This window comes from Phyllopteryx taeniolatus, chromosome 16 (assembly GCF_024500385.1).
Source record: "Phyllopteryx taeniolatus isolate TA_2022b chromosome 16, UOR_Ptae_1.2, whole genome shotgun sequence".
Taxonomy (NCBI): Eukaryota; Metazoa; Chordata; class Actinopteri; order Syngnathiformes; family Syngnathidae; genus Phyllopteryx; species Phyllopteryx taeniolatus.
Window position 1 is genome coordinate 16,728,575 of NC_084517.1, and position 22,943 is coordinate 16,751,517.

A 22,943-nucleotide genomic window follows, 5' to 3' on the forward strand; every position below is an offset into this window, starting at 1 on the left:
GACGTCTAAATAGCCAAAATATGTGACCTTTAATCCAATACAGTACATCTGTTAAGTGCAGTGCAGTTGTATTTAACGTGTAAGTACAATACATTTGCATGTAATGTTTTAGAACCGTTTGTTTTCAAACATTTATTTAGGTACAATACAATTTTCATTTAACGGCATCATCCCATGATTTTTTTTTTAAAATAATCTTTGATGTCCTTTTATGGGGTTTGCAAGATAATTTGGGTTTATGAAGTCCAGAGTGCCCTTTTTCAAGCTATTCTAGTTGGTCTTTTACGCCTGGCATTTGAGAATGCCAGCTTTCTCATTAATATTCGACATATAAATAAGCTTTGGTCTGATTGGATCGTTGATATCTGTAATTTAAATATGGAAAACAGTGTTGCTCTGATTAATCCTTGGCGACATCTTGCACCTCAGCCGTCTTCAGTGGGTCGTCATGACGCGCATGCCCTGTGAGCAGCCACGGCAAGTGAGATGCCCATGTCCCCTCGGGTGGTGTCTTTGATATTTTTTATTTTTTTTAATGCACTATCATGTGACAATGACTGCGAGGGTCACTCTATTTCATCTACAGTTACAATACACATATGCTTTCATATAGTGTATTTGCATGCCTTGGCGGCGGCTACCGGGCTAGGTCACGCGCTCAAAACCCGGAAATGTACTTCTAACGTGTACGAAAGCTTATTTCACCAAGTCATCCTCCACTTAATAAGCCCGAACACGGCGCAATTCTGGTTCGGAAATGCTTGGGAATTTCTCCCAAAATAAATTGAAGCCATTTAATCCTCACCTCCTCTGAGTTTGGCAGGTGATGCAAAGTTTTGTACCAAAATCAGCCATTTTGTCACTTAGCCATTTTTTCTGAGATGAGTGAGCTTTTACCAACCACAAAGTGGGCAACTACTTAAATAATTATTTAGGATAATTTGACATAGAAATGACACTCAATGAGTGTCACAACAACGGGCGATTTCAAATCCATCCATTTTGCAAGTGGTTTTGTGTTCAAACGCTTTTTGCATTCAATCAATAAACCGCATAGATGTCAAACTTAAACCAACTCACAGACTCATTTTCACCTATGTTATGCATAAAACAGTAGGAAATGGATAGAAGGGCACCGCTTATATGAAGGACATTTTAATAGATTTATTTATTATTATTAATGATTATTTTCGTAGCGGCACGGTGGCCGACTGGTTAGAGCGTCAGCCTCACAGTTCTGAGGACTGGGGTTCAATCCCCGACCCCGACTGTGTGGGGTTTGCATGTTCTCCCCGTGCCTGCGTGGGTTTTCTCCGGGCACTCCGGTTTCCGCCTACATCCCAAAAACATGCATTCATTGGAGACTCTAAATTGCCCGTAGGTGTGACTGTGAGTGCGAATGGTTGTCTGTTTGTATGTGCCCTGTGATTGGCTGGCAACCAGTTCAGGGTGTACCCCGCCTCCTGCCCGATGACAGCTGGGATAGGCTCCAGCACGCCCGCGACCCTAGTGAGGAGAAGCGGCTTGGAAAATGGATGGATGGATGGATGGATTATTTTCCTATTTTTAAGTTCGATGTTTATGTTCAAACTGACCTTTTTTTAATGAACACGGAGGTCCCCTATGCTACTGTATTTCAACGTGAGTCATGACGGTGATACTTGCACAGCTATGTATTAGTACTTTGAGAGCCAACTATTGGCTGAAGTGGTACTTGGTATTCAAAGTTCAAGAAGCACTAATCTATACCAAATCTAACTTTTTTAGTTGATAATACAGCAGTTCTAGCTCATTATTATTCCTTTGTTCCATTCCTGTACTGTATCGAATGTCATGCGGCTTGTTTCCATGGCGACATCAGCTGTCGCTCATCTTGCAAGCGCCTCCCTTCTCCTCTATGACTCAGGTGAGAAATATTTGCTTAGGCTGGCGATTATTCTAATTGTTTTTTAAATAAGCGTCAACCCCAGCACTGTGGTCTGGGACTCGGACACAGACCTCCCCCAGCCTTTCATCATTAGATATTCCTTGCCATGCCCTGGAATGAGAAAGAAAATGAAGCGACCTGGCAGTCACCACGGCCTCACCGGGTGTCTTCTGCATGGGAGCTCTCATTAGCCCACCGGGCTTTGAGTCAATGGAGGCCAACACCTCTCCTCGCCTCTTCTGTCTTCCCCTTCAACACACTCCAATTAGGATCTGCTGTCTGTACGCGATCATGCGTGTGCACTCGAGTGTGTATAAGTGTGCGAGTGTGACACGACTTGACCTTGTTGTGGCCCTGAGTAGTCGTTACCCCCTTCTGGCAACGTTAATTAGCCAAGTCAACTATCAAGAGTTGAAAGCCGTCTTAAAGCGGTCACACTCGAGGCTACTTTTGGTATAAATACCAAGAGAACCCAAGCACTTTTATCAAAGGACTAAACTGAGACATTTAGGGCGCCATTCTTGACCTATCAAAACTGTGTTTCTTCAAATAATGGGCTTCAAGCTGTTTATAATATTGCCACAGTTGACGTTTACTGCCAAACTAAACATAAACAAAGAGAATTACACTTTGTGTTTTACGTTGTGGTGATTTAACCCTTTAAGTAACAAATTGAACACAAACAGTGCAGCAACACATGTAGACAGTAACACAAAAATCAGTCATGTACTCTTTATCCTCTGTGTTGAATGTCTGACATTAGTGTCATGCTGATGAGCTGAGAGAGGAGTAAGACTTCTCAATGCGCAGTATATCAGTCTGTCTTGTACTGTCCCCAGGTGGCCAAGGCGGGCACACCAGAAGGAGCAGCACAATGGCTATTCAACTGATGCAGTGTGGCAATTTTTTTTAAATTCTTTTTAATTCTATTTAATAATGTAATTACTGTAGGTTTTTATAAAGTACAATATTATGGAGTGCTATTTCCCCTCATTGAAATACATGTTACAAACATTATTATTTTTTTGGCTGCAAAGGATTCATAGCATTTCTGATTCTTTTCAGTGGGAAAAGATGATTTGAGATGTTTTGAGTTACGTGAGGTCACAGAACAAATTAAACTCGTATTTTAAAGCACCTCTTTACTATTACACCCCTCAAAACACACTAGTTTTTGCGAGGTTGTTGTTACTCTTGGGGAAAAAAAAAAAAAAAAAAAAACTTCACAAAATGGCCCCGCCCACCTGTTGTGAACACTCCTGATAGAATCGTTGCGAACGGGAAGTCAAGATCAAAAGTGAGCGGCTGGCATTTTGTGTTTGTGTTGCGTGGAACTGAGGTGTGTGCAGTACGATAATAGTCTTTAAAGTAGTGTGTGTATGTGTGTGTGTATTGTGTGTGTGTGGCAGCTTTTTTGTTTTTGTTTTTACACTCCCCCCACTCCCTGCCTACAACAACACAAGTGGGATTCCCAATAACGAGATGGACACAAAAGAAGCCTAGCGAGTGAGTGGCGAGCTTTTATACGGGAGATGTGAAAATGTGTCACAAGTGTCTCAACACGCATGAGGAGCTCCAGTGACAGGTGGATTTCCTTTTTTTTTTTTTTTTTTTTTTTAATGGAGCTGGTACCCTGAATTTTTAAGTTCTTGTGAAGGAGAGAGAGAGAAAGAGAGAGAGACATTGCGAGAGAGAGAGTGAGTGACTGAGTGAGTGTCCAAAAAAAGCTTGTGCATTTTATTTTAATCTCCCTTTCCGAGAGCGGCGTGAGTCCGACTTGTCAGGCCCAAGCGCCGGGTTCTATTTATGTCTCACATTCACACGCCTCCTTCCTGTTCCATCACTCACCTGACCTCCAAGTCCCCACTTCCTTCCTCTCCGTTCACTCATTTTTAAGTCAGTTTTTGCATTATACACTGCTTGGATGCAGTGCAGGTGTTCCCCATCAGTTGGCCGTGATCTTACTTTCCAATAGAATGGCGCCTTGAGATACGAGGTTAATTCATTCTGTGACCATGCTAGTAACTCAGAAGACTTGTACCTCAAGTAACCTTTTCCTATTGAAATGAATAGAAATGCCATTAATCCGTTCCAGCCTCTGAACTGAGACTAAATATCTCTGTCATCACAGAGATAGAGCTGGGGGAAAAAAATGCAATAACTGTCCATCATCAGAGGCAAAAATAAAAAAAACAAGAAAGTGTCATAACTGTCCATCATCTAAAGTAAAACAAAAATATAAGAAAACGTCGTCGCTGTACATCATCACAGATGGAATTGAGAAAGGAGAAAATATAACTGCCCATACAGATTCGATTGTATTTTCACTTGTGGAGGCAGCATTTCGTGACTGAGCCTTGGAATTTATTGGGCATGTGGCACATGTAGCGGACACATCGGCAAACACACATACCCCCCACCATCCATCCATCCATCCATTTTCTGAGCCGCTTCTCCTCACTAGGGTCGCGGGCGTGCTGGAGCCTATCCCAGCTGTCATCGAGCAGGGAAAACTTCGCCGAACAGACGCTAACCCTCTTAGTCAATGCTAATCTGTGCTAACACTGCAGTTCTTTTTGCTTCGGCTTTGACATGATAGTGATGTGACTGTATAGTCAGGCCATTGCCTAGACGTGGAAGATCCTCACCCAGCCTAGCTGCCAAGTCATGAAACTCTGTGTAGGGGCACTATTATGTAAATAAGTCCAATTTTATCATGCCACAATTCCACACAATTCAGAACAGGTCGCACACATACACAGTTTCAGAAATAGGCAGCTAACAGATTTACTTGTTGTTTAATTTCACACTCAACGGGTGGGCACACAATCAAGAGACCCAACTATCTCTATAAGATACATTAAAAAGTGAATTTTCCACTAAACATTCCCTATAACTTTTAAACATTGCAGACAGGATGCAGAAAAGATACATGTGACACTGCGACTTGAATATGTGCAGTGAGATGTGATCACCGCGAGGAAAATACGGCGCTACTCACGCTACCAAATGTGCCGTAATTTACTGCAGTCCTTCTGTAGCCAAGAGGCACCCTGAGAAAAGAGCACAGACAATCAATTTTATAGGTGGCACACAGCGCAGACAAACACCTTGCTATGCCGCCACAGAAAACCTCATAAATCATAAACCTTTTCGCACCGAACAAATAGTAACTGAATAGACGGATTAATCAATGCGATAGAAGCTGTTATGGACGCCACAATATTAGGTTCTGAAATATCTTTGTTTCATGTTCACACTACAACATGGTTTTTTTTATTCATACCGCAGGAATTGTGTCGTCAAGGAACTTTGCTGCTGCTTCTGTTTATTCATCAGTTTTTAAATATATATTGAACGCACTGCTGTACATATAAACAAACCACCATTATGGTCACGTTTTTACACATTACATTTCTGACACTGATTGCTCGCTAGTAATTACTATGTGATGTAGGTAATATAACCAAAATACCTTGACTTACGGGTTTAATTGCTCATAATACAATCAACTTTCCCAGTTTCAAGCACCCTCCCCCCATTTTTTTAAATGTATTTATTAATTTAATTTTTGGTTTTTCATAACATAATTAATTAATTACAGTGTAGAAGATTAAACATGATTTCACGCTGTGCTGCTCCTACTAGATATATATATAGACAAGATATTTAATGTTCAAACTGATAAACTTGTTTGTTTTTAGCAAATAATCATTAACTTAGAATTTTATGGCTGCAACACGTTCCAAAAAAGCTGGGACAGGTGGCAAAAAAGAGTGAGAAAGTTGAGGAATGCTCATCAAACACCCGTTTGGAACATCCCACAGGTGAACAGGCTAATTGGGAACAGGTGGCCGCCATGATTGGGGAGAAAAGGAGCTTCCCTGAATTGTTCAGTCATTCACAAGCAAAGATGGGGCGAGGTTCACCTCTTTGTGAACAAGTGCGTGATAAAATAGTTGAACAGTTCAAGGACAATGTTCCTCAACGTACAATTGCAAGGAATTTAATCATCGACGGTCCATAATATCATCAGAAGGTTCAGAGAATCTGGAGAAATCACTGTATGTAAGCGGCAAGGCCGAAAACCAACATTGAATGCCCGTGACCTTCGATTCCTCAGGCGGCACTGCATCAAAAACCGACATCAATGTGTAAAGGATATCACCACATGGGCTCAGGAACACTTCAGAAAACCAATGTCAGTAAATACAGTTTGGCGCTACATCCGTAAGTGCAACTTGAAACTCTACTATGCAAAGCAAAAGCCATTTATCAACAACAGCCAGAAACGCCGCGGGCTTCTCTGGGCCCGAGCTCTTCTAAGATGGACTGATGCAAAGTGGAAAAATGTTCTGTGGTCCGACGAGTCCACATTGCAAATTGGAAATTGTGGATGTCGTGTCCTGCGGGCCAAAGAAGAAAAGAACCATCCGGACTGTTATGGATGCAAATTTCAAAAGCCAGCATCTGTGATGGTATGGGGCTGTGTTAGTGCCAATGGCATGGGTAACGTACACATCTGTGAAGGCACCATTAATGCTAAAAGGTACATACAGGTTTTGGAGAAACATATGCTGCCATCCAAGCAACGTCTTTTTCATGGACGCCCCTGCTTATATCAGCAAGACAATGCCAAACCACATTCTGCACGTATTACAACAGTGTGGCTTCTTCGTAAAAGAGTGCGGGTACTAGACTGGCCTGCCTGCAGTCCAGACCTCTCTCCCATTGAAAATGTGTGCCGCATTATGAAGCGTAAAATATGACAACGGAGACCCCGGACTGTTGAACAGCTGAAGCTGTACATCAAGCAAGAATGGGAAAGAATTCCACCTACAAAGCTTCAACAATTAGTGTCCTCAGTTCCCAAACGTTTATTGAATGTTGTGAAAAGAAAAGGTGATGTTAAAAGGTGGGAAACATGACCCTGTCCCAGCTTTTTTGGAACATGTTGCAGGCATAAAATTCTAAGTTAATGATCATTTGCTAAAAACAATCAAGTTTATCAGTTTGAACATTAAATATCTTGTCTTTGTAGTGTATTCAATTAAATATAGGTTGAACATGATTTGCAAATCATTGCATTCTGTTTTTATTTATGTTTAACACAACATCCCAACTTCATTGGAATTGGGGTTGTAGATTGATACTCGTAGAAGATTGTCGCAACTACAGTAAATTGCAGCCATACTTTACGTTTTTTTGCAGCCCATAACGAATATATGCCTGTGATTATTGTTATACACTGTCTGCAGTCAGTTGTTTAAATGTTTATTACTGCCGCAGTGTCGATGCTAGTTTTCATTTTCATTTCAGTCATCGGTTTCCCATTATGGCCTTAAGCTGGGAGACTTTTGTAAGACTAGCGGTGGAACAAAAGTGACTCGTATATAAAAAAATGTTCTCTCAAAACAAAGCGAACTCAGAAGTTGGGGTATTTGTAAGTCAAGGTTCCCCTGTCACTATGATGCAATCTCTGTGTGTATCGAGCCTTTTTGGGTTTGTGACATTATTTAGTTTGCTAAGTGTCCTCGGGGGTGCTTGCCAACACCCGCGACAACAAATATGAGCTGTTAATGAACGATGACTGTTTAATTTTTCATTTTCAACACGATGTAGACGCCGCCTCCCTCGCGTCCTTCCAGTCTCCATTTGTGCAGCTGATGCTCGTGAGTGTTGTGCGCGACTTGTAATACCCGCTTCCCCACTCGCGTGCCATCTGTTGCTGGCATGCGCCTGGCATGGAACCCACATAGCTGCATGTGTGTGTGTGGGTCACACATGAGCAGATGTGCCTCACCGTGGTTTAAAAAGGACCAGAAGCCTCTGTACATTCACTTTTTCACCATGTTGTAGCTATTGCGGTCAAGCTGCTAAATGTCTTGATGAAGCAGCATGGAGTTATTTGTGGGCTGTACATACAACAATTAAGAAGGCCAAGAAGCAGCTCATGTTTAGTACAACCATGAGGGCAGCTGCCATTTAAATCGGGGTAAATGCAAACCAACACAGTGAACGACGACGTGTTCGCGCGTTACGCTATTCACAAATTGACCTCACGTTTTTTTTTTTCTACAGAAACCAACTCAGTTATTCGCTGAAAAACTCACCTATTCTCACGTCTGCGTATTTTTGTGCCTTTTCCGTAACGCCCTAAAATGCCTCAAGAAGCGACCAAAGCCCTGGCTAATAGGAAAGCAGTAATTGGTGGCAAGGAAGTATTTTGAAGTGATACAGTACATCTCGAATGTTCCAAGACACTGCTTGTGTTTTTTTTTGAAAAATGACTCTAATAAGGAGTGAATTTGAGCGTTTTCCTGCTTCCGTTTAAAGTTAGCAAAGGCCCGATTTATTGAATGTCTCTAACAGATTATCCTGAGGTATTATCCTGTGGTGTGGGATGGGTGAAAAGAGATTTTCACACATGCCCGATCTGCTCAGAAAATAGAAACAGAAGCGAGCCGCTACTTATGTGTTGCCAATTTAGTGTCTTTGGCGCTGCATTTAATTAGCAACGTGGCTGCCATCTTTGTGAAATTTTCCAAATAAAAAAATTAATAAATAAGGAAAATCTGTAAAGAGCACTTCATCATCACCTCTCAAATCCCCCATAAGAAATAAATTCACAAACAAACAATAGATGACTGAAGCACATGACCTATTCTACTGCCCACACAGCTCTTTTCATGAACAATATGCCATTTGCGCTATTTAAGTTGCCGTTTTAGAGCAAATGACGCCGATTCAAAATTCTTTATGCGTCGTACTCAGGTTGAAGTGGCCATTCCCATCAGACTCATTTTGGGAAAAAATGGTCACATTGCTAATTCAATGACATTTAGGACCCCTTTAGTGACTATTTTTCAAAAAGAGACTAACAACAGTGATTTTTCTGGCGTTATTGGAGACTGAGACTTTAACCAGATTAGGAGATGGTCACCTGCGCAAAGCCACTGCTATTAACTCCATTCGCTTACACATAGCTATAATCGGGCCAAATTTGAGCATTTTTTTTTCGCACCTCCCAATCAAAGTCAGCAAAAGCCCAATTGCCTGATGTCTAAAAGATTCCGATTATCAAGTGGTATGGCGTGTGTTAAGAGGGATTTTCTTCCCCTATCTGCTCGGAAAGGGTCGGTGGTCGACAAACGTAACTATTAAACCTGATCAATATCTAATCGGTGCGTGTGGAACACACTTTAGTCAGAAGACCTTATCTACTGCTCTCTGCAACTTCTCAACTCTGGATGCAATGTTTATTATAACCTAGCTGGGAACTTCCTGTTTTTTTTTTTTTTTTTTTTTTTTTTTTATCTCTATGGCAACCCGTTTATGCAGCCAGCCAATAGCACCCTCTGTTGGTATTGCCGATTAGTGACGCCCCATTGTGTCCCCATTGTTGCAAAATGTTGTTACCAAACAACCCAATTCACAATTCATTTGTGGGACAATTTGATGAATCAAATTCCATGCAATCATTTGCCTTTTTACCCTGTCCTGTTCCCCCTTGTTTGTTTCCTGTCATCTAAAGTCGGCGATTTGTGCGTTTTAGTTTGTAACCCAATTCCACCACTTTGATTGATAACCATGAGCTGAACTCATCTGACAGCAGATGTGCTCCCGAGGGCGTGTCTGTGAATGTGCGGGTGTCCAGGAGGAGTAGCTCGTTAGCTTAGCCTCTCGGTTGAGTCTAGAATGAGAATAATGAAAGAAGCTTGGCGGCTGGTCTGCAGGCTGCAGGCTGCGCATATGCAGCATGTCAGAGGCGGCTGTTTAATTCTTGTAAAAGTCCTCGCCAAATGAAAATCGCTTTTAATTTAACCAGCATCATTTTTTTTGTGTGTGCGAATGATTGCACAATCGTAAAGAAACCTGAGGCTTTGTGTCTTAGTGGAACAAATTGCGTTAAGAAATTAATTAATGATAACTGTATTCTCGTTAAAGGGATTGTTTCTGGGTCTAATGTGCTTAATTGGACATTTATATAATTTTTGGATTGTGTTTTAATTTTTAAAAAAAAGGCAGAATCAACAAATTTACTCTCAATTTAAAATACATCATGCAAATGATTTTGTCTGTTCACACAAAATTGGTTTCTGTTAACGTCATCAAATTACATCAAATTGCTCTGCTGCCTTATTTTTTCCACCAAGCGTTTCATAACCTTCATCATGCGCCTGCTGTTTTGATTTTGTAATGTGGTTAATTTTGTTCTAGCCGGTTAAAAACAGAACAACACACACACGCCTGCAAACACACACACACACACACACACAAAACACTGTCATTAGTAGAAAACTGACATACTACCTGGGGTTACATTAACCTACTGGGAATAATACTTCAACTCCCTTAATTGCTTTGACATTGGGCAATTTACAATTTATATGTGTAAATTACACAATTTGAATGTTCTAAAGAACGAAATTAGAAAAAGATGTTAAAACTGGCCGGCATGGTGACTAACTGGTTAGCACATCTGCGTCACAGTTCTGGTGACCGGGATTCAAATCCCGGCCGGCCCTGCCTGTGTGGAGTTTGCATGTTCTCCCCGTCCGTGCCTGGGTGGGTTTCCTCCCACATCCCAAAAACATGCGTGGTATATTGATTGAAGACTCTAAATTGCCCGTAGCTGTGAATGTGAGAGCAAATGGTTGTTTGTTTCTATGTGCCGCGCGATTGGCTGGCGACCAGTTGAGGGTGTACCCCGCCTCCTGCCCGAAGATAGCTAGGATAAGCTCCAGCCGCTCGCGACCCTAGTGAGGATAAGTGGTAAAGAAAATGGATGGATGGATGTTAAAGCTGGTCACCACAGCGACTTTTTTCAAGACAAATCCTCAAAATGATCATCACAATTTGACACCATGCTTCGCCCACACGACACAAAAAAGCGGCACAATTTCGCAACACCCAGCTGTCAAGGATACCTGCCTCTTGATTGGGGCTCACTTGGGAGAATTCCATCTTTGGAGTTTGTCAAAAATGGTTGCTTACAACCAAAAAGGAAGACATCTCGTTTTTCAAACTTGCCAGGGGACGGTACTGAGTATGTTTTTTTTTTGTTTTTTTAACTATATCTGTTTTGAAGTGTCTGCTTAGCTTATCTTGTTGAAAAATAGTATGATTTCCTACTGAATTTCATCACAAACTTCCATAAACCTACAATTAATGTGGTTTTCCGGGTTTATCCATCCATCCATTTTCTGAGCTGGTTCTCCTCACTAGGGTCGCGGGCATGCTGGAGGCTATCCCAGCTATCATCAGGCAGGAGGCGGGGTACAAACTGAACTGGTTGCCAGCCAATCGCAGGGCACATACAAACAAACAACCTTTCGCACACACGTTCACACCTACGGGCAATTTAGAGTCGTCAATTAACCTACCATGCATGTTTTTGGGATGTGGCAGGAAACCGGAATGCCCGGAGAAAACCCACGCAGGCACGGGGAGAACATGCAAACTCCACACGGGGTCAGGGATTGAACCTCAGAACTGTGAGGCAGACGCTCTAACCAGTCGCCGTGCCGCCTTCCCGGGTTTATTTCATTTTTAATTTACTTTTGAATGCATATCTGGCTATGTCAAAATAGCCTTAGATACCGTATGTATAGCAGTTTCCTTTTCAGATTTGCATACATTAAGAGGGTTTATTGTCAGCCTCGCTGGAGGTCTGCGCCCTCTGATCATTCATAGTCTTTCCAAGTGAGGAAAGGCTCTCAGGATCACGGCGTCACGCTGCGTTCACGCTTGTAAGAAGACCCTTCATCTGCAGCCTCACCTTGCCCGCCCCAAGCGTACCCATCCTTCCTAATAAGCTCATGAATATGCATACAATCTGTTTCTTATTATCCTCCCGTTTCTCTTCACTGGCCATTGCAGTTAGCTAAATGAAATGTATCAACATGTATTCTGAATGGCTTACAAGTACACTTCTGTTTATTACATGGGGCCCTGGGGACACATAACGCCCCGTTAAGCGATTAACCATGTAAGCGCAAAAGTTGGCTCGCCCTGTCGGCCAGGCAAAGCACCGCAGCACTGAAGCTAGGCGGAGATATGCAAGCGCCTGTTAAAGACAGCAGGCTGCTTCCCATTGGTCCAAAATTAACTCATTACCTCGTTAGGTCATTTGAATGTAAACAACCTCCCAAGTCAAAAACAGTCTATTCTGTGACGGTGGTTCACTTCCAGGTTGTTCAAATGTCTTTTTAGTAATTTAATAATAATAATTTATTTATTTATTTATTTATTTTTACGGTGGTGCCTTGAGATACAAGTTAAATTTATTTTGTGACCACGCTTGTAACTCAAATCACCTGTATCTCAAATCATAATACTAGGAATTACATAATTAAATAAAATTGAAAAAGAATTAAACAGTTTGGCCGGCACGATGGACGACTGGTTACCACAGCTGCCTCAACGGTTCTGGGGACCGTGGTTCAAATCCCGGCCCCGCCTGTGTGGAGTTTGCATGTTCTCCCCGTGCCTGCGTGGGTTTTCTCCGGCACTCCGGTTTGTTCCCACATCCCCAAAACATGCTGGGTAGGTTAACTGAAGACTCTAAATTGCCCGTACGTGTGAGTGTGAATGGTTGTTTGTTTCTATGTGCCCTGCTATTGGCTGGCGACCGGTTCAGGGTGTTTGCATCAATTGAGTGGCCATTGTGCTGGTGCCCACCTTGGCCACCTGGGGGCAGTATAAGACAGACAGCCAGATATATATATACCTCACGTGGACATCTGTGCAGTATCGATGCCTCAGCTCATCTCAGCTTTTGCAGAGGATAAAGAATATATGACTAAGTACTGTTATATTGAATGCCTAAATGTCCTGCTGCACCACTCGTTTTCAAATATCAGTTGCTTCAAGGGTTATATATCATTAGCCTAATAGCATCATTGCCTAAGTCATTTTGAACTTACAGTAACATGCTTGCAAAGTGTTTAGTATTTTTGTTTATGTCTGAGTAGATTCTCAGTCATCTGGGTCATGGCAAGCTGCTAAGGTTGAATCAAGGCAACTGTTGTTAAATGTGTTGTGGTTTTACTTAATTTCTCCCCCAAAAAACGTTAAAAAGTTACTTAGGCAATTATGCTGTTAGACTAACGATACGCTTTTCCCTTTATGCGTTATCATTTGCATTATGCTAGTGGACAAAATGCAGCTATGTGGTTGTTTTAAATACCCAACAAGTAACTGAAGAATTGTAAATGTCAATGAAGAATTGTTCAATATTTGCTAAAGTGCTGCTTATTTTTTAAAGTTGGAATTGGCAGTTTAAAAAAAAAAGGTTTTTGGTCACACATGTTAAACTGTCTCTATGACCTGACATCAGAATGTTATTAAAATGATCTTTTGAAAAATCATCTATTGCTGGCCTCTAATGAGATTTTATTATTATTTTACAACTGGGAACGGCGGGACGAGAATACCCAATCAGCTGGTGTATAGACAGGAGGCGTGACCCAATAGTCTGTCAGTCATTTGCTCATGCTCACCCCATGCTCAGGAGGTGGACAGAGCAGGCTTGTGCAAAAGGAGACTATACTGTAGTTTCTTGGCCAGATTATTTAGCAACAAAAGTTTAAAAGAAGCGACTGCACAGCTGAAAGGTAAACATATATAACGGTGGTGTCCTATACGGGGACAACTGCATATTGCTGGTCTTGGAAAAGCACTGGCGCTGGCATATAGACGAGTGGTTTCTTTGTGCAGACGAGGGCTGGGACATGAAATTAGATTAGATTCAAATCTTGCAAAAAAAATGGGCCGAATCGCTTAAAGTCAGCAGGGATAGGCTCCAGTTCACTCGTTTTCGAAAACGGATGGATGGTGTGTAGTTGAACTCCTGATTGATTCAACGACTTGATGAAGAGGCGTGTAGGCGTCCATTTGTGCATGCGCGATGGTTTCTGAAGCAAACAAGCCGCGCGAGACGCTGCTGTCAAGCGCTCGCACGCTCCAATTGTCTTGAGTGCTGTTGGTGTACGAGCAGATGCTTTGCGGCAGTGTTGTTGACGCAATGTTAGGATGTGGAGAGGCTGGTGGGTGTCGGGGATGGAAGGAGGCTTCTTATTAAAGCTCTCCTTTGCCGGTAAATGATGGAGACAACGTTTTGTTTTTTTTGGACGCCCCGGAGCCATTGCGTCGTCTCCACTTTTAAAGTTGCTGCTTGACCTCCTCTCGGTGGCTTCCTGTCGGTGGGCGGCAGCCATCTTTGCTGCGCTTCTAGTGCTCGTCTCCTGACGCCGCTTCCATCTTTCACAGCTAATGGAGAGAAAATGTAAAGTGCACACGCTTGCCCGCTAGCAATTGCCTTGTTTTTTTCCAAAACTTTCCCTTTGAGTGGACACCAGATTCAAAAACAAGAAGCACTTTTTGTTAAGTGTAGTTAGTTTTCATTTGTTGCGTCTCTCATAACCATTGTTGGAAAGAAGCACGGTGGACGACTGCTTAGAGCGTCTGCCTCACAGTTCAGAGGACCAGGGTTCAATCCCTGGCCCCGCCTGTGTGGAGTTTGCATGTTCTCCCCGTGCCTGCGTGGGTTTTCACCGGGTATGCCAGTTTCCTCCCACATCCCAAAAACATGCACGCTAGGTTAATTGACAACTCTAAATTGCCCGTAGGTGTGAATGTGATTGCAAATGGTTGTTTTTTTACGTGTGCCCTGCAATTGGCTGGCAACCAGTTCAGGGTGTACCCCGCCTCTTGCCCGATGATAGCTGGGATAGGCTCCAGCACGCCCGCGACCCTAGTGAGGAGAAGCGGCTCAGAAAATGGATGGATGGATATTTATTGTTTGACAATGAAATAACCACGTAACAAGTAGCATAGCTGTCGTCAAGCAGCGACCGAGCAGTGCGTTCCATCTGAACTCAAGACATGATTAATCAACAATCAATTCCAACAGACAGGTTAGCTTGATAGATTGAGTGTGTTTGTCTTTAAGTGGGCTACGGCTACCATTTAAATGGACCTATGTTGACAGGAGGCCGTATTACATCCACCCACCATGTCTTGCTGCACATTCCCTCCTAGTTATTTGCACAGAATTCCTAAAACCAATAGCTCAAGGCCTAGGCTGGTTGTTCTACTGCTCCCTTTCTCATGATAGGCATTCCTCACCTGACGCCCCCACCCAGCTCATTCTTGGTTAAATATTCAGCGCCGTCACAGCTGGCGTCCCACAAGAAGCTCGAAATGTGCTCCCAGTAAATTAAAATCCCAGGTATAGGCTCTCGCCTTGCTTTGCTTAAATGCCTGCCCAATGCAACGACTGACAATCTGCACATTGCAGGATTTGAGAAATACATTTAAACATGGCTATTAGTTTACATTATGTATTAGCGTCCACTGGAACGCAGAATGCACACAATGGTCACAACGTTGTGTACACTTGCACAGTCTAATGGAAGAGAAAAAAAATCCCTGTTTTGCCTGTGGATGAATTATTGTTATTAGTTTAGTTTATTGTTTTGGTTTTAGTTTCTGTCACCTTAATGGATGATTGTGTTGGTTAAAATTCTTGTGCTTAAATGTACAACACTACTAAAATATGTTATTTGTTTACAGAAAGACATTTTTTTTAAATTTATTAACATGATAAAATAGATTTTTCAAATGTTTTTGTATGTAAATAGTTGAGTTTGTATTTGGAATATGATTAAATTAGCCAGCGTTTGCGTCACGCAAGGGGCATTCATTTGCAGTCTGGATGTGGAAGTGGTGAACAACTCTCTTGAGAAGTCTTGAATAACACCACAAAAAGATTGGTTGTTAGTAACATTTTTGCGGAAAAGGATATTTGTTTGAAAAGTCCTCAGTCGTCATGGTAGCAAAAGCACTGCCTGTTGTAATTATTTATCCTTTGTGTATTTGGTCAGAGAAATGTGCGGCATGTTAGGGAGACACGTCATGGGAACGTTTTTAAATTTTGTACAAAAAAAAAATTATCCTTTTAACGCAACTTTGGAGGTTCCGGTATTCGACTTGGAATACTAATGTAACCTGACTTGGTTAAATGACATGCATCATTGATATGGGTGTTATGTTTCCAAACTTACCACTCCTCTCATGGCTTGCTGTTAATAGCCGAAGCGCTACAATACAAGCCGTGCACAAGTCAAGGCAACGGGCTTCTTAGCATTCCGAGGCCGCCTCTCTCTACCTTTCACTCCCTCCGACCCGCTTTGATGTGAGCGCGTATGAAATCGATGAAAGCCGACGAGCTGCTAGAGTTCCGTCAGGTGTAGAAGAAGGCGGCGGCTTCTTGACGAGATGAAATCCAGTTTACCGAATGGACCCACTTTTAAGTCCTGGCTCTGCATACATGATCAGATTCAGTGCGTGTGTGTGTGTGTGTGTGTGTGTGTGTGTGTGTCTTTCCCCACTTTTATAAATAAGCAGTGAAGGTGGTCCGAACTAGTGACTGAAAAAGTTGAAAATAACTTTACAATCCATGCTCTTCAGCCATACATTCAGTACATCTGCGTGATCCAATGTGATCTTTCTGGCTTTATGTGGGGAAAAAAAAAATTATATATATATATATATATATATATATTTATATAATCTGATAATATTAAATGTTTAATAATCTTTATTAAGATTAAATCTGATAATAATAAATGTTATCATAACAACTGTTAGCTTTTTAGATGTTCTATTTTGAAGTAGTACCTGACCTCTAGGCCAAAGATGATAAAAAAGGCCAATTAATCTAATATTTAATGTTAGCGTAACTTTTTAGCATTTTAACTATTCAGCTTTGGAACATGTAGCCTACCTAAGACAAGGTCTGACTTAAAAATCTTTATCATTACAGTATGCCTCAGTGCTTTACTACCTTGCTATATATTGGCATGCCAACTGTCAGCAAGTTAGCGTTTTAACGCTTCTATTTAGAAATAGTATCTTACCACAGGGCACAATATAAAATACTTGATGATCTAACGTAGTGCTTTCTGTACCCGGGTTGCTATCTTACTATATGTTAGCATACCAACTGTTAGCATGTTAGAATTTGTGAATTTTCATTTGTCATGGAACCTAAGACAAGGCATAATGTAAATGTGTTTGTTTGTTTGATACAGGTCTGCATGTTTTTGGTTTATGCCAAGACTGGTAAAAATACCGATACAACATGCATCTTTTATGATGATGATGTCAATTTGTTACCAACACGTTAACACGTTCTATGCTAATCGCTAGTATTTCATTCATTTTATAGAAATGGCACATAACTGCAGGGCGTGATGTAAAATCCTCATCGATCTGTCCTTTGCGGTTTCTGTACTCATGTTGGTAACTTGCTATATGTTAGCATGTGATCAATTCTCATTACAAATGGCACACGACTAAAAAGCCCAAAATGAAGTCCTCATTGATCTATTGGTTTCTGTGCTGGTGTTGCTGTCTTGCTATAGGTTTGAATTAGGCTTTACACGATCAGGATTTTTTGAAAAAAGCGACTGCAATGCACCATGTTTAGCCACGCTATTTTTTCTCAAAAATAAATTTGCTTTAGGATTAAAGCGTACAGGACTGGAGCGTGGAATGTGCCCAGAGTAAACGAGATTGTGTCAGCGATAATGTCTTAATTCGTTGATCGATCAATGTTATTGATCGATTCAGCCGATCACAAAATTTGTATAAAATGCAAATTATTGGCTGATCGATCAAACTGTAAAGTCTAGTTTAAATACTACCTGTTAGCATGTTAACTTTTCACCAGCTCTCGTTAGAAATTTTACATAACTATAGGAAATGATGTAAAAATCCTTATCTTTCTATACTAGCCGGTTTTTATCTTAATATATGTTAGCATACACACCGTTAGCATGTTAGAATCCAATCAGTTCTCATGAAAAAAGCGGTTCCTCTATTCTCAAGGCTACCACTCTTTTTGCTCCCTACAGTCCTGCGACCAATATTCTTTTCTCAGGCTTTGTTTTGTCTGCAGGCTTATGCGGCGATATATTGAGGTTCCAATGACGCCAGTGTGAAGCATGAATTCACATCTTTCTATTTTTTGCTATCTCAACCCACGCAGTTTATAAAGACGCCTTCTATCTGCTCATTGCAAAGTTTTCCGGGCTTCTTTCCAGGCTGCTCGCGTTTGTGCACCCAACTTATTGTCTCGCTCCCAGGCATTGTCTGTCGAGAGGCTGGCACAGGCATCGTTTTACTGCCGTTTTTTTTTCAAGTGGAGGAGCAAAGGTTCCATTTTCGCAGAGCGTCGTTATGGGACTCTTGAGCCGGGGCACTTGTTCGCCGAGACACACGACGAGCTAATGAAGTGCAAAGTGGATATCTGCTCGATGCTAACGCTATCAGCCCGCTGGTCCGCTTCACCTCCGTTTATCATCACTTCATCATGTAATTGGATGCCAGGGCGACTGGCTAAGTGGGGCAGTCGCAGTTCTTCACTGCTTGCATTTCAAGATTTTTCCACAGGAGAGCATCACATTTTGCTCAGCAAATGTGATTGCAGGATTGCCATAAAGTAAAAATTGCCATACAGTAAAGTAGGGACCAAGCCCACCATGATTAGCAGAAAAAAACTTAAATCCCTAGGGCCAAATCTGACCCGCCACATTATTTTATAGAGGCTATATCAAATTATGTGCATCTACTTCAGGTTTCTGGCTAAAATATTTCTTAAAATTGCAAACTGTCTTCACAATTCATCGTTATGTAACAATTGTTTGTGTATATTTAAAGATACGATGACGCGATAATGCATTTATATGCAGATGGTGTCCGAGCTAGAATAGGCGCCGTGTGCGAGACTCCCATTTGCCCGACATATAAACCCATAAAAAAACACTGTAGTGGACCTTATATTTTCTTTCAAATATATTGAATTACAAACAAAAAAGAATACAGCAACAGCAAAGCATGATGTTCAGTAAGGAAACAAAGAGCAAAAAAAAAAATTTACATCACACAAATGAAAAAAAAATCATAGGGGAACCTCATTGCAATAATTTTGTTCTCAGCAAGATTGCTTTCTTTCATGTCAAGAATAAGATCGTTTATTTATTACTTCAATGCAAAAACGTCTTTACATTATATGAGGTTATTGATGATTTGAAGAGGCAACAACTGAGCATGATCTGAAACATTCTGCTTAAGAAAGAGGCTCTTTTAAAAAAAATAGTTTTTTTTTACTGAGCAAAGAACATCCAATAGCATATTCACAATGAGTTTGTCATACAGTCAAAGGAATAGGGGCGTCCCTCAACAAAACACTAACTTCGGGTTCAACAAAATCATGCACACAAACAAGGAAACACAAACAGCAACTAACATTAAAAATAAAACATTTTGTTCAAAACTTACACCTAACAAGATTTAGTGTCTCACTAAGATTCCCTTCCACTTACTGAGAGATTATGCAGCTCTTCTTGTGCTCCACAAGATGGCGTGAATACCTCATCCATACGGCAATATTCGCTCGCAAACAAATGTTCCACACAGTAATTTTTTAATGTTTTTTTTTTTTTCTTGTTTCGGGGAACCCCTTCTCCGTTTGACTGACAAGTTTCAGTTAAGAATATCCACCAATAAGCTTGTACGGGATGAAATGCCGAGGAGTTCTCCAAGTCGACGCGTCAAAATTAACGTGACATTTTTGAATGGCGTCACTTGCCCTAAAAACTCGCAAAACGGATCATTATTCGTGAAAAGAGCAGTGTGGGTAGTAGATTAGGTCATGTACATTAGAAATCAATTATTCTTTCCTGAATTTATTTGTTATGGACGATTTTAAAGGCGTTTGAAGCTCATTTTATGCCCTTTAGAAAATTCTACAAAAATGGTGGCCACATTGCCAGATGTACAGTACGTAAAAAAATGTTTAACAGATTTTAATGAAAGGTTGAACACTTGATATTTTGGTGACGATCCGCAATTTATCGCTTTTTAAAATTTGTATTCATCTTTTTATTTTATTTGTTTTTTCCGTAATGCATGAATTGTAATCCGACATATGCGCTCTTCACGCATGAGCACTCTGAGCGTGGCATTGCTCCGAAGAGACTCTCTTGACGAGTCTTTTCTGCACTCCACTCAATTATTCCTCCACCTTTTTTTTCTGTATTTTGACCCATCCTGTTATTTTGTGTGACAACTAACCGTCTTTGTATTGATTGTGTGTCCACCTGCTTCCTGTTGAATACAACTTAAATGTGCTGTTCAGTGGTTTCATGAATGCTTCCATCGTCAAGCGTGTGCGTGTGTGCGCGCGTGTGTTTGTGTGTGTGTATATATATATATAAATGATTTATGCATGCACTAATTGTAATGTGGGGAAAGTGCTATTGGTTATAATAGTGCTTTTTCCTGTTGCTGATGTGTTTGTTTGCACACGTTTGTGCACAAACACGTGAATTAACCCTTGGCATGTTTCTCTTGCAGCACATGCCAGCAGGGCCTGTTATCCCAAACAAGGTAACTCACACGGCTAACCTTCCATCCACCTTTTGTTTTTCTTCCACACGCTTTGTTTTTTCCACTCATTTGTCCGTTTTGGGCTGTGCTGTCCGTCAAGTGGAGATGGTTTAAATGAGTTATTCCTAACCACTGCCTTAGCACATTAATGTGCTGCGAGAGATCATCAAAGATCGTCGTCAGTTGGTCTGAATATTATATATTAAATATATTATATTTATTTACTACAAATAAGGCGGCCCAGTGGGAGACTGGTTAGCACATCTGCCTCACAGTTCTGAGGACCGCGGTTCAAATCCTAGCCCCGCCCGTGTGGAGTTTGCATGTTCACCCTGTGCCTGCGTGGGTTTTCCCCGGACACTCCGGTTTCCTCCCACATCCCAAAAACATGCATTGTAGGTTGATTGACAACTCTAAATTGCCCGTAGGTGTGAATGGGAGTGTGAATGGTTGTTTGTTTGTATGTGCCCTGCGATATACTTTTGGTGAAATTTCCGTTTGGTGTCCCGTGAGATTTATCTAATGTAAAATATGTGCTTTGGCTCAATAAATTTTTGGCTCAATGAATTTGTGTCGAGAAAGCGTGACGGTGAGTGTGGAAATATGACATTTCCTTCATTAGCCAAGGATCGTTAAAGGCGCTTAGGATGACAAAAGAGCAAAATAAGTTCACGTTTGATTTATTACAAAAGCCTTTCCTCTTTGCTCACCATTTTTCTTGCCTTGCCAGCATTTAGGAATCAATACTTGCGCTGCACTAACATCCCATCCCATTTCTCTCTACCTCCTTCTTTTTATCCCTTTTCTATTTGCTTCCAACATGGCCACTTCCCTCCTTCCTTAATTCCTCCCGCAGACCCAGAACGCGGCGGCACTCACATGATCTCCACAGATGACCTGGAGTACCCGCGGGAGTATCGGACGCTGGGCAACAGCGGCCGGCGCTTCTCCAACGTGGGCCTGGTGCACACGTCGGAGCACCGGCACACGGTGACGGCGGCGCAGAGCCTAGAGGCGCTCACCAACCTACACAAGGCCGACATGGAGCGCAAGCGGGACGCCTTCATGGACCACCTGAAGAGCAAGTACCAACAGCAGCAGCAGCAGCAGCAGCACCAGCATCAGCACCACAACCCGCCGTCACCGTCGCAGTCGCACGGCAGCACGAGGGGAGGCTCGGACAGGGCCGCACGAGAGCAGGTACACGCTAAGCACATTCGCATGGACACTTAAGTTTACCTTGTAGATACGTATGTGAGACATTTCTGTGATATGCCCCAAAGATTACACCCAATTATTTAAAGGTCCCATGCTAGTAAAATCTATCGACATCTATGCGGTTTGTCGATTGTATGCAATAGCCTTCGAAAGCCGACCCGCTTGCAAAAACGAGTGGCTCTGAATTTGCCGTCATTGTGACGTAGATACGCTACTCATTATTCAAGTGCCCGCCCTGTGAACTCAAATCCACGTGACGCACGCATCGCGACAGCCAATCAGCGTTGAGAAATTGGTGCATCTCTCACAACGTCCTGAAACAAAATTCAACATCGTTCAATCTGGGAACTGGACAGGTGGCCAGCTGTTGATGCCCCCAAAACCCCGTTTGGTTATTCCGGTTTCCTCCGACATGCATGTTAGCGTCATTGAAGACTAAATTCTCCATAGCTGTCAATGTGAGCATTCATACATTTGTTTTTGTTTTGCGGACAAGTACTATAGAAAATGGATGGATGTAGGTTTGTGCTGTAGTTTCACAGCTTAGTGGCTCACACACATGCACTCTTTGTGTAAACATCTGCGCTGTTTGTGTACTTAAAAGGTAAAGAAATGCGAGAGAGAGAAAGGCAGGTGGAGTCCATAGTTGCCATGGCAACCCCTCCCACATAAGCCAAGCAGGGCTATCACGTTGCAAAGGTCAGGCTGTGCCGCACACGAGCGGGAACGGCAGATTAGCGAAGGACGCGGAACGACAAATCCGGTGGTGACGTCGCGTCTTTCAGTGCAGGAGTCTGTCGTCGGGAGGGTGGGGGGCTGCTGAGGACGCGGCAAAAAGCCCTGCATCTCCCGCATGTGGAGGAGGAGGAGAGGCGGGAGGAGGGAGGAGAGAGGAGTGAGGGAGGAGCTGGAGTGAGTTCAGCGCTGCGACCAGTCAGGCAAGCCCGTCGCCGCCGCTCAATTAGCCCGCAGCGGCGCGAGCCAGACGGTCACCTGCCTGAAGAACAAAAAAAAAGTCCCAATCAGCTGATGTCGTAATGAATTAAATTATGTGCGATGTGAGGGGAAGGGGAGAGATGGACACCTCGCTGTGTTTGACGGACAAGCGAGGATGAATGAAGCGGTGGACTGGTGCAGGTGAGGCTGCATGGACTTAAGCGTGTATACATGTGTGTGTGTGTGTGTGTGTAGGTAATCGACCTGTTGTGTTGGTTGTGGTTGTCGTGGCGACAGCCAGGCAATACCGACCACTACATGCATCGTTTTCTTTTTTTTTTCTCCAAGTATTAGACTCTGCAGTTGCAGTTTAGATGTGTGTGTGTGTGTGTGGGGGGGGGGG

At 42.3% G+C, this 22,943-nt stretch overlaps 1 protein-coding gene across 23 annotated transcripts in view; it reads left to right on the forward strand.

The window, feature by feature from the left end:
- The window catches only part of srcin1a (SRC kinase signaling inhibitor 1a), a 130,789-nt gene that overhangs the window by 68,025 nt on the left and 39,821 nt on the right, over positions 1-22,943 (forward strand). For 21 of the 23 annotated variants that reach the window (XM_061749103.1, XM_061749102.1, XM_061749101.1 and 18 more), the window contains 2 exons: positions 20,354-20,386; positions 21,243-21,586. In XM_061749103.1, the coding sequence (XP_061605087.1) occupies positions 20,354-20,386; positions 21,243-21,586 (377 nt within the window). Of the gene's footprint in view, positions 1-20,353; positions 20,387-21,242; positions 21,587-22,495; positions 22,742-22,943 lie in introns of those variants that run through there. The other 2 variants (XM_061749116.1, XM_061749117.1) reach the window with 1 other exon arrangement.